Here is a 14,333-nt window from a genome sequence, read left to right as displayed (position 1 = left end):
AATGTGGGCTTCTGTATCTTTTATATTATGAGAGAGAACGTTCGAAGATAAATCCAATTTCAGTCGATACCTGGCATGGGGAGGAGAAAATATTAATGAGGCACTACGTGAGAGTTGAAGTTGAGAATTATGGTAAATCCAAAGTTTATCTTGTTTGGCAAGATACATGAGAAATTCGTGGATAGATTTTGTCAGCATAAGTTACGTAGGGAAATTGAGTATATATGCAAAATTATTTTATATGTTTAATAATGACATAAGTTCGTGAGACACGAGTACTTCATAATTAAAATTGATGCATTTATTTTTCATTAATCGTATACGTGAAGTCCATATTAGTTCCTCAGAGCTAGTTATTCAAAATTGTAGTATCATGGATCGAGTCCGATTGTGTGGGTGAACAGATCGTCTTCTATATTGATATTTAAGGACATTAATTTCTGTATCAGCAAAAATTAAGAAATATTGAATAATTAGTCTTTATTATTAAATTAGGTCAATAAAAAGACCAAATACATGAAAGATAGGATAGAAACAAGAAGACAGATAGGATAGAAACTCTAGTATATATAAAAGAAGACAGAAAAAAGAAAGACAGATTACACACTCAACTAAGAGTACACTTGTTCTTAGCTATATTGAATGTTCTGGGATTGAGATACTCTTATCTAGAAAAAAAATAAAAACGCAAATCATAACACAGAAAAATCTTCCTGGCTAGTTATTGTGAAACAATATTACATTAAACACTATATTGGGATGGGAACCCCGTTCCAATCTTCTAGACATTCCAGAATTGGATCAATTATCTTTGCTTGACACATGGCTGTATAAACCTTTTCAAATTCCTCATCTGGAGAGAGAGCTTTTTCGCCGGTGAGCAACCGTATCCCTAACTCCTCCCTCACAAATTTGTACAGTGGATATGACCTGCACTCCTTGATTCTGTTTGGAGTTGCTGGATTACCATTCTCATAAGCTACCCGTGCACTTTCTACTTCCTTTGGCAAGAGAGACTTCAACTCATCCTCAAAAGCTCCAATCTTCTCAAAAACCAACAAACTCACATTCTTGTCATTAATGACACTGGTATGTGCTTGCTCATAAAGTACCTGCTTTAGTTTTGGCATCAATGGGTACCTTACATTTAAGGGATCATCAATGTATGAAAATACATATTCTCTATCCACCACTTTAAGCAGTTCTTCCTCACTGAATCGAAATGGGTTAGTTTCTTCTTTGTCTTCAGTAGTTAATGTTTTCAGTGCAACTCTGCTCACAGTATTCTTGACAGTGTTCTTGAAAATTTCCTCCAAATGCCTCAAATCAATAGCTTGGCAGAGTGCAACCAGATAAGTGGAAGACATAAGCTTTAATATCTCTATGGCTTCCACAGTTTTCAAAGCCGAAATTAAGCCCAAAGAATTCACATCTTGGTTGTGCTGCTCAGTACTTTGCACATGGCTGGTTACTGGATTTGCTAGATACTGAAGTTCAGAACAATAAGCAGCCATGGCAACTTCAGATGCCTTGAACCCATAATCCAGACTTGGATTTCTACCAACAGAGAGGTTTGATGGTAGCCCATTATTATACAAATCATTGGCTAGTTCAGTAAATTGTGCAAAGATGAGTTTGCCAATTGAAGCAACAGCTAAACGTGCATTATCCATGGAAACTCCAATTGGGGTGCCTTGGAAATTACCACCACTCACAGCCTTGTTCCTTGTGACATCAATCAAGGGATTGTCATTTACTGAGTTTATTTCCCTTTCAATTGATTTGGTCGAAAACCTGATGATTTCAATCTGTGGACCAAGCCATTGAGGAGAAGTTACAAGAGCATAACGATCTTTTCTAGGCTTCTGCAATGGATCTGGCTGTTGCAGTTTAGCATTCTTGACATAAGAGCTTCCATCTAGAATATGTTCCATAATAGCAGCTGCTTCAATTTGACCAGGATGGTACTTCAGCTTATGTATAAGGTGATCTGTGAACTCTGGCTTTCCCTGCATCACTTCAGCAAAAACTGCTGATAGAACTTCTGCCAATAAAGCTAATATGTTTGCCTCAAAAAGCACCATAGAAGCTACACCAGACCCAACGGCTGTGCCATTTACAAGGGCAAGACCTTCCTTAGGCTTCAACTCAAAGAACCCACCATCTACACCTGCTAAGTGGAAAGCTTCCTTAGCATTGAGGGACTCTCCAGAGGGTCCAACAGCTTTACTGTTTCTTCTACCAATTAGCAATGCAGCAATGTAGGACAGAGGAATCAGATCACCAGAAGCAGTGATTGTACCACGTAAGGGCAAGATGGGGGTGACATTGTGGTTGAGGAGTTTGGTGATAGCTTCTAGGATTTCAAATCTAATACCTGAATACCCTTGAAGAAGGGTATTAACCCTCACAAGCATTGCTGCTCTGGTTGCTGATTTTGGCAGTGTATGAGATAACTCCGTTTGGTAGCCAAATATGGCGCAGTTTAAAAACCTTGGGAAGGAAAAGAGGTAAATCCATGAATACATCAACCAAAAAGAAGAATTATATATAATCAATGCAGTTTCGTGTTGTATATGAAGTGATTCTTTTATCAGTTGAAAGAGATAAGTTGATGATACAACTTACAAGACAAAAGAGAAAAGTGATAATCTCAGAATAATTAGTGTTTTCACTATGAAGTTGGATAATTCCTACAGACTAGAAAAATACATCTACGTAGCAAAAACAAAGAAACAAACACTGGTACTGACAAACACTGATACAAACCCTGTATTTTTTTTTAAAAATGTGTTTTAAATTACCAGAAATTCAACAAATATTAAATTAGACACATCACTGTTCTACGAATGTCGATATCCGATACATATGTCGATACAGACACGACATTTAAAAGGAGTGTACGACTTCACAAGCAAAGCAGAGTTGAGTGATCCTCACCTAACCATTTCCTTCTGAAGAGCAAGGCCTTCTTGAGTTTGCCTGTTGGAGTTTGCACCAAAACCAGTGGTGACACCATAAATGGGAATGCCTTTGTCGATGTTATCCACGATCCACTTGCAGCTGGAGTCAACGCCTTCTCTTGCAGACTCAGAGAGGTCAACCTTAGCCTGCAAGTACTGGTTTGCAACAGCAGCCACCTTTGATACAGTAAGTGTCTCCCCTCCCCCCACATGGATCACTGCCTCCCGGTACTCCGCCACCATCCCTTTTACTTCCTCCAAGTGGCTACCCTTCAGTGACTCCACTGCATTACCCCAGTTGAGGGGGTCTGTGTTGCTCACACCCACCTCACTTTGGCTACCCTTTTGTGGAGTAATGGTTGCCATGTTTACAAACCAGTGAAGCTAGCAGTAGGAGAGATCAAAAGTTGTACAAGAAATGGAAATTTGGAAGCTTTAAGTAGAGGGCAGAGTTGGTTGGTGAGTACCTATGTGTGCTGGGGTAGGTGGTTTGGTACCTCTTCAACTTTGATACATCAGGATTCGTATTCATTGTAGATGACCCAGTCATTTTGGCAGCTTACAATCCTTGTCATTAGTAGTACTAAAACAAAAATAAAGAGCTTAACAAGAAAAAAACTACTTTGACAACTTGAATTTTCTTTTGGCTGATTCTCCATGGATCACATTAATGAGAATATGTACCCATCATATTGATTTGAAATGTTCCATAAAGATGTGAAATGTCATGATTTAAAAATTGTTATCTTCTGAATATTTATATTTTTTTAAGTTATATCAAAGTTTTGGATATATAAGTCTGAAATTAATATGTCATTTTTGAATTTGATCATCTGGAAGCTTATCTGGATAACATAAATGATCCTCCGGATCTCAAGATCGGTAAGCAAACATAAATAAGTTATGGATTTTGATCCTCAACACTATTTGTAGCACATTATTTTAGATATGAAAATCTCAAACTCATAACTCACTTTCAGATATGGTCATCCGTAAACTTAAATGAAGTACGAAAGTAACTTTCTGAATATCGAAATCTAGAATATATAATAATCATTTTCGGATTTTTTCATCCGTAAGCAACAATGTTAGGTTTTAAATTGTGTTTGATGCATATGTTAAATGACATGGTGAAGAGAGAAATGCCATTTTCTTTTACTTATATCTTCTCATCTCCAATTGACTTGTCAACTCTTTTTTTTCTTCTTTAATCTACTTTAACTATCTGGTCAATTCACTTTTTTTTAGATAACAAGTTAAAATTGATAAGTTAGAGATAACAAGACAAAATTAATGATCATGTCACTTCTAAATGACAAGATTAAACACTAGAGCACATAAAAAAAATAACAAATATTTTAATCATTTAATAAAAAAACAATTTTTAATAAAAAATAATTAAAAATATAAATATAAAGTACTTAAATTTAATTATGCCAATATCTTAATTATATTTTAAATATATTGCATATAAATAATAATATTCAAAGTATTATTATCACTTAAAATGGAATGGTTAATAAATTATTCTGATCACTTTATAATAATTGATATCTGATTGAGAGAGATGTAGTACAATATAATTTATAATATAATATCAAAATAAATCTTACAATAAATTTTAATTTAATTATGCTATAAATTTGAAAAGGATTTTATATTAAAATTGTCAATCAGTTTAAACTAAAATGTTTATTACTGATCAAAATATCTAAATTATGATTGATTACTGATTAATATATCACACAAAATCAAAATTTATGATTGTGATTTTTTTAAAACAAATTAATTGTATGCTGATAAAAAAAAGAAAAAAGAAACATGGGATAATATTAGTAATGATACGTCTGAGAAGACAATACTGAAAATAAGTACAAATTTGAGAATAAAAACTATAATTATTAAATTTTAAAGTATTAAAAAATGTAGTTTTAAAATTGATCACGTGTTCTTGTGATTGGTTCATTACATAATATTATTTTATTACACATGTATTTATGTGGTTGACCTTTTCCTCTCTAAAAATAACTATAAATTTAATTCTCAAAATTTGACACGTAACATTAAATTAGGGTCATAATTCCCACAATAATTTGTCTGAACAGAGAATATACATTCTTTTTTAAACGTAAAAAATAAGAACTCTTCGTAAATATTTTATGACATAATACAAAAGGTTTATTGACTTTAAAAATAAATTATATAAATTGAATAGAAAGAAAATATTTATTATCGTTAATATAATTAAATATGACTTTTAATCATATTTTTTTTTAAATAAAGATGCATATATAAAAAGACATAAAAGCATCTTGATTGGACATTCAAAATTCAGTTTGTAATTTTCAGACTTTATTTTCTTTACATTTATTGTCATAGTTAAATATTGTGTAACAACAATTTGCACGTTTTTTTTTAAATCCTTTTTTAAAAAAAATGAGTTTATAATGAATTTAGTAAATGATACATAAAATTCTTAAATATGATATAATAATTTAGGATTTGAAAAATGTAGTTGAAAAACATGAATAGTTTTCTTTAAAAAATGTTTGAGGAAAGATGTTAAAAGAAGAGCAAGAAAATTATATTAATGTATTTGATTTCTTTTAATTTTTACTTATGTGTAAACGTATATAAATAATTAAGTAAAAAAAATAGATATTATATAATAGATCGATTGAGTTAATGGATTCAATATTAAAGTACAATACTCAATCCAATAAATAATAAAATTGATATAGTTGAGTTTGACCATAACACTTCTTTCAAAATATTTAAGTTGAACTTGATCAATTTGAATCCATACATAACCATTAAAGGTTATATAATAATTGAATTGGGTAAAAAAGTGAGATTCGGACATGCCTTTTAAATGGTGTGTTTGTGTTGAACACTCGTATCGGACACTAACATTTGTAAGACACATATGGATGAAGTATCCAATTCAAAAAATATTTATTGGATTTACGAAGAAAAAATACATTGATTTTTTAAAAATTCAAATTTATTATATAAATTTTTAATATGATTATAAAAATAAAGAATAAGTTCCTTTTAACCATGAGAAACATCTTTTTGCTTATACACATAAATCTTTATCATCAATTTATATAATTTATAATTATATAATACATAATTTCGTATTCTCGTGTCAGGTAGAAATTATACATATTTTTGTGTGTTGGTATCCATATCGTATAATTGTTCGTGTTAGTGTTTATTGTTAGTGTTTATGCTATAGTAAAAACATATATTAATCAACTAGAGGCTTTTTCATTTTGAATTTTATATTGGGAGTGAAAATTACTTTAATTAAATTAACCACTTAAGGAAACTGTGATATAATTAGTTTTTACTAATTACTAAATTACAAATTACTTTTCATATTTTTCGTTAGTTTTGTTTTTTTATTTTAAAATACTGTGGGAATTAATTAAAAAGATAATAATATTTTAGGATTGAAATTATAGTTTATTTAAGGAAATGTAGTATTATTTTTATTTATATCTTTATACAGAATATATATATAAAGAATTATTTGTGACCCAAGAAAGGTTTGAAAAATCAAAGTAGCCGTTGGCAGGGACGAGCGTCCCCTGTTTTAGTTCTACTCTGCACTCTCCTTCACTGAATCACTGTCACTCATATCACGCTCCTTTCCCTTTTCTCTTGCTCTGTTTCCTTTTTCTCTTGCTCTGTTTCCTTTTCATTCATTCCTTCATTCATTCATCGTTTCTCTCTCTTACCTTCGCCATGTTCACCGAAGGTCTTGACGAGAGCGCAATCCAATGGATCAACCAGGTCTCATTCTCTCTCTCTTTCATCTCTCTTCTCTCTTCTTCCTTCTTCCTTCAGATGCCAACTCTTTCCTTTCTTTTTTTTCATCACTCTGTTTTTTAGGGATTCCTTGACCCCTTTTCCAAGTTCAATGTTTCCTACAGGGATCCAAACAACAGCTTCAAGATCCTCCTTCTTCTCTGCTACGCTCTCCTCTGGCCGAGAAAATCACCACCAGCGATCGATTCCCGAGATCTCCCATTTTAAGCTCCGCCAACAGTCTCAATTCCCCTGTTCTTCCTCCCCTGAAGTTCCACTCACTTTTGTTACAGCCGCGTAACCTCGCCTTTGGCTACGGCGATCTCCATGTCGAAGACGAAAGCGACGTCAGTATGGAGGATGACTTCTCCGACGAAGAACTGTCTGCTCCCAGCAACATTGATTACTCCGACTCGCCGATTCCACACAACTACGACGAGGAACAATTGTTTGGATCCAAACCCCAAGTTCAAGGGCGCAGCGGAATTCTCAAGACGGGTTTATCCAATCAAAACCTCAGCATTCAGGTTCCCTGTAGTGTCAGAAGATTCACAGATGGTGAAGTGGGCTTCAATAAATGTGTTCAAAGGAAGATCACTCCGGTTGGCGGCGCTGCTCAGATTCAAAAGAAAGCTCGACGCCGCAACGTGAATTGCCCTGATGACACCGTTGGATTGGGTACTCCAAGTGCCCCTCCCATCATTGATGCTGATTTTTCAACAGAGAGGGATACAGAGTACTCTGTCGGGAATGAAACAACTGACCCTGCATCTTGGCCTTCAAGGGAATCTGTGGATTACGACGGCTCCAAAAGTGAGAGTTCAATTGAACAAAAACCCAATACTGTTACAACAACCACTGATTCTGGGGAAAGGTATTGTCATTTACTTCTCAATTTCTCTTTCTCTTTTTATCTGTTTGGAATTTTGACATTAAACTTTTGACATTGAACTCTGCAGATTGGACAATACTTTTGCAGATGACACAGAAAGACAGACCCCTCATTCACCATATTACAACACCAGGTGCCCTTAATCTTTAACTTTGAATCAACATTAATACTTTGCTAACATAGTTAAATTTAATGAATATACTTCACAATGCCATTTTGGAATTCACATTTGAATGCCCTCTTTCTTTTATGGTATGTTATCTCAGCAGTTGCAATAGTCAATATGCCTGGCAAACCCTTATCACCTATGACGCCTGCATACGTTTATGCCTGCAAGCATGGGCAAAAGGCTGCCCAGAGGCCCCAGAGTTTTTGAAAGATGAGTGCCTGGCTCTCCGAAGTGCCTTTGGGTGGGTTTCGTGTTGTTTAACATGCGCACTTCTCTTGGCTTCTTTTATTTATTTCTCTCCTTCATTTCCTAAAGTTCACTATTTCCTTAGATTGCACGAGTTCTTGTTGCAACCTCGAGGTGTAAAGCCAACTGAAGGAAGAAGTGCAAGAAACTCAGAACAAACAGTTCCCCTGAAGATTAAGAAAGTTGTAGGGAAAATAAGAGTAGAAGGTAATCTTGCAATCTCAACTGATTTTTCTCATTCAAATACTATGAATGTAAATGGGATTATAATAGACATATTTAATACTTTCCTTTTTGTAATAGACATATTTTAATACTTTCCTTTTTGTAATTATGTTTATTAACATTGGATCTCCTTCAAACAACTTGAGAATCGTGTAATATGACTTCCTATGTGAAAATTGCAGTGAGGAAGCTCCGAATTATACCTAGACAAAAACTTAAGATCACAAAGTCACAGAGGGGATCACAATACATGCAGGCCGGGGTGGAATATGTCCGGCATGTTTCATCACTGGTGAAAACTGGCATAAATTCTATGAAGTCGGCCACCTTCTCACTGGCATCAGAAGGTTAGTTCATCTGATGGAAGTATTTGGAACTCTTTCATTTTATAGTTTAGAAACCTTTTAACCTTTGATATGAGACGTATCTCACTGAAACATTTGTATTTCTTTTCTTCGTGAACACCAATCCTGTGATTACACAATAAAAGTGGTCTGTTTTATTCTTGTAGAGCCACTACATTGTTTGATCCAAATTAAGAGTACAACGGAAGAAAATGAATCAGAACCATCTTCTTCAATTCTTTTGCGCCCTGGAACTGGAGATTACCATGATTTGTAAGTTTGTTTCTTTTTTTTACTTTTATGTTTTAACTGGGAGATGTTCTTCTGATTGACCTGCTGTCAGGCTCTTGGAAAATAGTGAAGCATTAAAGTCAGTGAAGGTTTTGTAAATGCATTTTAACAGGATATAGTTGCAGACAATTGATGAAAAACCAATCTTAACTGTTGAAGATCATACACTATTCATTAAGTTCTGATTTTCTGCTGGTACACAGCTTTTAAGATGGAAAATTACATTGTATATTCTTTGAGAAACTACAAATTACAATAAACATCTTGATTTCTTCCATTGTTGAAATACACGTAATAATCGTGAAGATATTGTAATTTCAGTTTCCCATTGAGCCAAGGGGATGCTTTAATTGTAGAAGTCCAAGATTCAAAAAAGGCAGTCCATGGTGAGGCCAGGATTCCAATTTCATCTCTCAGTGATAATGCTGTATGAATTCCACCCTTTCATTGTCCATAATATTACTCCTCTACCTTTGCACCATCCACATTCACATAATGAATTATCTTGAATGAGCAGAGTGACCGAATTAGGTGGTGGCCAGTATATCATGATGAACGTGAATGTGTTGGCAAGATCCAGCTCTCTATCGGCGGCACAATGACGAGCAACGAGAACACTCACATTAAGGTTCTGTCTCTATCAAAATTTAGTTCATAAATGTTGTTTTTTCGAGTAGAAATTGTCCAGTTAGTTGATGTAGGATCATCCTCCAAGTTAACATCTGTGGATAAAGGCAAAGAAGTAACAGTTTATCAAACATCTAGATGAAATATTTCAGAAAAAAAATATTCTTAAGGACTGGATTCTATCTTGAATTAACTATGGCGATGCTCATCATGATTTATTTGTTATTTTATCTTAAACTTGATCGGTAAACACCAATGTGTCATTTCAGGCTATGCCGTTCTGAGCATAGATTTTTGTTTTCATATGCTAAGTTTCTACATTTCTGCAGAGTTCGGCTGTTGTGGAAACTCAAGCTTATGATTTATTATTGGAGGGTGCCATGAGTGCGCAACATTTTCACTCCCGAAACTTGCGTATAAATGGGCACTGGAAATGGTTGTTAGATACATTTGCAGACTATTATGGGGTTTCTAATTCATATGCCAAGCTGAGGTATTTGAATTTCATTTGGGTGCCCTAAAAATATGGAAAAAATGGACTTTTATGTTCTTTACACTGCTATATGATTTGTTTATTTTTTAATTCATTTTTCTTCGCTTACCTTCGGTGGTCTTGTAGATATCTACTACATGTGATGAATGTGGCAACTCCTACCAAGGACTGCCTAGAGCTTGTGAGAGAATTGCTTGAACCCCTAATAAAGGCAAGAAGTGAGAGGAGTTTGACCAGGCAGGAAGTAAGTTATATATTGCTCTGTTTCCCATAGCAGTAACTTCCCAAGTCATGTTTTTCTGTTGTTCCAGCTTCTCATCATTTTAATATGCCATGTTAATGAACTTGCTTACATTTCAGACCACATTAATTCTTGCTATAGATGTCTTTGCACTTGATAAAAGAAAAACGATAGAACAGAAAACATGCTAAAAGTATAATGAGCAATTGCTTGTATTTCTTTTACCTTGAGAAATCTGTTATTTTTTATACCTTATGCTTTCTCTGTCTAACCAAATTTGCAATTCATTTTGAAATGGATAATGGTGTAACAATTTTCTCTGTTTATTTCTCACAGAGAAGTATGCTTTCAGACTGTGAAACTCAAATTGAAAGTCTTCTAGCAACTGTTTTTGAGAATTACAAATCGCTAGATGAAAACTCGCCATCAGGTTTAACAGATCATTTTGCCCCAACATTTGAGTCTGCAGCACCAGCTTTGGATCCTGCCGTTCAAGTTTACACTAGTCTTCATGATATACTAACTCTAGATGCTCAAACTATTCTAAGAAACTATCTTCAGGTAATTAAATTTTGCACCATTAACTTGAATGCTTGAAGCGGATTTAGTTAAGGCTGCATGTAAAGCTTTTTTTCTTTTTTGAGTCTAAATGAAGTGTTTACTGTCAACAGACTGCAGCAAGAAAGAGGTGTAGAAAACACATGATGGAGACTGATGAATTTGTGTCAAGCACCTCTGAATGTTACCTAATGGATACCGTTACCATCTCAACGGCATACCTGAAGATGAAGAATCTTTGTGTTTCTATAAGAAATGAAATTCAAGCAGACATAAAGATCCACAATCAGCATACGATCCATGGCCAGCATATATTTCCTAGGTATTTGGCTGGAACAGCTCCCTTTCATACTGTTAACTGTGCTTTCAAGTGGCATTTCAATTCCTCGTGCATGAAATTACAATGAGGGATTATATTTATCTATTTTACTACTGCATAGGAGAGCATTACACATATTACCACACCTAATTTCTCCGAACATTTTTATTTTGGTTCGTAGATGATTGTCTGAGATCTATTTTCCAATTTTCAGTTCAATTGACCTCACAAACATAACAGCGGCAGTTTACAGCACAGAGTTGTGTAAAAGGCTGAGAGCTTTCCTTTCGGCATTGCCACCATCGAGTCCACATGCACATGTAAATGAGCTTCTAGTTGCGACTGCAGATTTTGAACGATCTTTTGAGTCATGGAATATAAGGTTTGTAACATACAAATACAAATACTTTAGCTTCCCTGAAGTTAAAATCTACTTTCTGACATGCAATACGCTTCACTTTTCAGTCCTGTGCAGGGAGGAGTAGACTCCAGAAATTTGTTCCACAACTATATCATGGTGTGGATACAAGATATGCAAATTAGTTTACTAGATTTATGTAAAGCAGAAAAGGTAGTTGTTATTTCAGCTGTTTTATGTACAACATAATACTTGTGCCTATAAATGAGTTGACCTCCCCAATACAAACAAATGATACAGGTGCCATGGGCTGGAGTAATCACAAATCACTCCACCTCCCCATTTGCGGAGGAAATGTACGAGAAAATCAAAGACAACCTTACCCAGTATGAAGTAGTAATCAATAGATGGCCTCAATACTCACTGTATTTGGAAAATGTAAGTTAAAAACTAGACATATTTCTGTTTTAAGCCATAAGGCATTCAAAAAATGTCTTTTTCTAGTGTTTCTCTCTGCTCTCATGCATACAAATAATCCCATCTCCACTTTACAAATCATCCTTGAGTTTGAGGTGCTTACTCTTCTTCTTTCTGTAAGGCTGTTGCAAACATTGAAAGGGCAATTGTGAAATCCCTCGAGAAACAATACAGCGATACCTTAACTCCTTTAAAGGATAGCATACCAAAGAGACTTCACTTGCAAGTTCAAAAGATAGCTAGAAGACAATCAACTACAGTTCATTTGCTTCCTAATCAAGTAAGTTTTCTGAATTCTTGCTTTTCTCCAGATCCCAATATCCACTCAGATTAAATACTCAAAATTTTAAGCTCACACATAAACTCTTGTGGCATAATAGAAAGCATGCAGGACTGATGTCTATCTATAATGTGTTTATATATATTGAAATATTTTCTTACATTTTGTTTTATCCACAGTTAGGAATATTCTTGAATACCCTCAAGAGGATTCTTGATGTCCAACATTGTAGAGTGGAAGACATCCTAAATTCATGGGCCTCCTGTCTACCTGTCATGGGAGATAAGAAGGCACTGTTTGGGGAGCAAATGAATGGAATAACTGTTCTCTTGAGAACCAAATACAAAACTTATTTGCAAGGAATAATAGGGAATCTTGTCAACAATGTAAGATCATTCAGACTCCTCTAGATTTCAAAGTTACTGTAAAGGAAACCTGCAATATTTATTTAAATTTGATGCAATTGAATTGTTCAGATGCAAGCTAATCGGAACACAAGGCTGAAAAAGATACTTGAGGAAACAACAGAATCCGATGGAGAAGCAGAAGTCCGTGAAAGAATGCAGTTGTTGAATTCACAACTAATTGATTTCATCTCCAACCTGCATGAGGTCTTCACCAGCCAGATTTTTATAGCAATATGTCGTGGATTATGGGATAGGATGGGACAGGTATCCAACTAAAACTCATATATATGTTTGTTTACATTGTTGGTTCAGAATTTTCTTGGATCTCACTTATTTTGATTCATTTTTGTGCTAGATTATTTTGAAATTTCTGGAAGGAAGGAAAGAAAACAGGATATGGTACAATGGCTCGTCCTATGCACTTGGGGTAAGTCAATAATATGAGATTATGTGCATAGTCTTCTAATGGTGTTGATTGCAATATTGTATATTGTATAACATGGACTGTTTCACTTCGTAGATATTGGATGATACCTTTGCTTCTCAAATGCAAAGATTACGAGGAAATGCCTTGCAAGAGAAGGATATTGAGCCTCCACGCTCAGTGATTGAAGCTCGGTCTATTCTTTGTAAAGACACAGCAAATGCAACCGATCCATCTAGTTACTTCTACATATAATTTACTTAGCTTTAGCTATAAATATATATTGCCAAATTTCCCTGCTATTGTAGAAAAGGGTAGGATTCATTTCATTCTTTGCATGTAAATGTAATAATAATAAGGTATGTACTCTTTGTTCAGGCTTCAGAAGTCTGCATTCATTTTATTCTTTTGCATGTAAAATGTAGTAATGTATTCTTGTTCAGTCTTCAACCTCTTCAAAATAAACAAGGTAACCCTACAAGATAATAGTCATATTCCATATAACAATCAAACTAAACAGTAATTTTTTTTAAAAAAAAATACTTCATAAATAACTAAAATTAAAAAAATATCAAAATTTAATAGATACTTAAAATTTAATTAAATACACTTGTAAATATCCACATGACCACAATCAATCACGTATACCATTCCTGTGTACTAAGGACCCTAAACCACCAAATATGCTTTACTTAATATTTGAAAAGTACATAAATATTAAATCAAACCAATGAGAGATTTTAGATTTTAATGCAGTAGTAAAATACAACCATTATTGCGACAGTGAAAAGGATTTTTTTGCAACAGTACATGTTCCTGTAAGATTTTAGCATTGTGGAAGAACTTCTGTCTTCTGCAAAAAGTATGGCTTCTACATGAATTCGTGCACCTATAATTCGTGGGTTAGGCACACTCCTCAACCTCATCTTTAATCAAGATATTCTTTTAGGGTAGGTCTCATTTATAAATATTACTCATTTTTACCTTTTTCTGAATTTAATTTTTTATAAATATTTTTTTTCCAATTCTCATGTTTTATGTTGTGTTTGATTCTAGGGTTTTACTGTTAGTGAAAATGAATGTCTGACATTAATTGTGTTTGTTTCCACGAATTTAAATTTAGTAATGATATGTTGAGAATTTACTCTAATATATAACCCTTGATTGATAATATGAAAAACATATTTTTGTTATTTTAAGTAA

The 14,333-nt window shown here is 34.1% G+C and overlaps 2 protein-coding genes across 4 annotated transcripts; one reads left to right on the top strand and one right to left on the bottom strand.

Moving 5' to 3' along the window:
* Positions 1-465: 465 nt before the first annotated feature.
* On the bottom strand, positions 466-3,511 carry LOC137825574 (phenylalanine ammonia-lyase class 3). Its single transcript, XM_068631275.2, has 2 exons — positions 2,941-3,511; positions 466-2,493 (listed from the first exon to the last, which is right to left on the bottom strand). The coding sequence occupies exons 1-2, from the start codon at positions 3,327-3,329 to the stop codon at positions 750-752; spliced, it is 2,133 nt and encodes a 710-aa protein (XP_068487376.1). The 5' UTR covers positions 3,330-3,511; the 3' UTR covers positions 466-749.
* A 2,992-nt stretch (positions 3,512-6,503) lies between these two features.
* On the top strand, positions 6,504-13,576 carry LOC137825573 (portal protein). 3 transcript variants are annotated; one of them, XM_068631273.2, is made up of 21 exons: positions 6,504-6,764; positions 6,905-7,653; positions 7,739-7,804; positions 7,941-8,081; positions 8,172-8,293; positions 8,494-8,658; positions 8,823-8,928; positions 9,268-9,373; positions 9,464-9,574; positions 9,903-10,066; positions 10,193-10,310; positions 10,644-10,868; positions 10,979-11,187; positions 11,399-11,566; positions 11,650-11,755; positions 11,843-11,980; positions 12,141-12,299; positions 12,479-12,685; positions 12,776-12,970; positions 13,062-13,133; positions 13,227-13,576. In XM_068631273.2, exons 1-21 carry the CDS (start codon positions 6,717-6,719, stop codon positions 13,383-13,385), a joined length of 3,534 nt encoding a protein of 1,177 aa, XP_068487374.1. In that variant the 5' UTR covers positions 6,504-6,716; the 3' UTR covers positions 13,386-13,576. The 3 variants fall into 3 exon arrangements, with proteins under 3 accessions (XP_068487374.1, XP_068487373.1, XP_068487375.1); XM_068631272.2 differs by having other exon boundaries at positions 7,938-8,081; XM_068631274.2 differs by having other exon boundaries at positions 6,593-6,764; positions 6,864-7,653; positions 7,938-8,081.
* Positions 13,577-14,333: the final 757 nt, after the last annotated feature.

The sequence above is a fragment of the Phaseolus vulgaris genome, chromosome 8 (assembly GCF_051622355.1).
Source record: "Phaseolus vulgaris cultivar YP4 chromosome 8, ASM5162235v1, whole genome shotgun sequence".
NCBI classification, from domain to species: Eukaryota; Viridiplantae; Streptophyta; class Magnoliopsida; order Fabales; family Fabaceae; genus Phaseolus; species Phaseolus vulgaris.
This window is presented reverse-complemented; position numbering and strand designations above follow the sequence as displayed.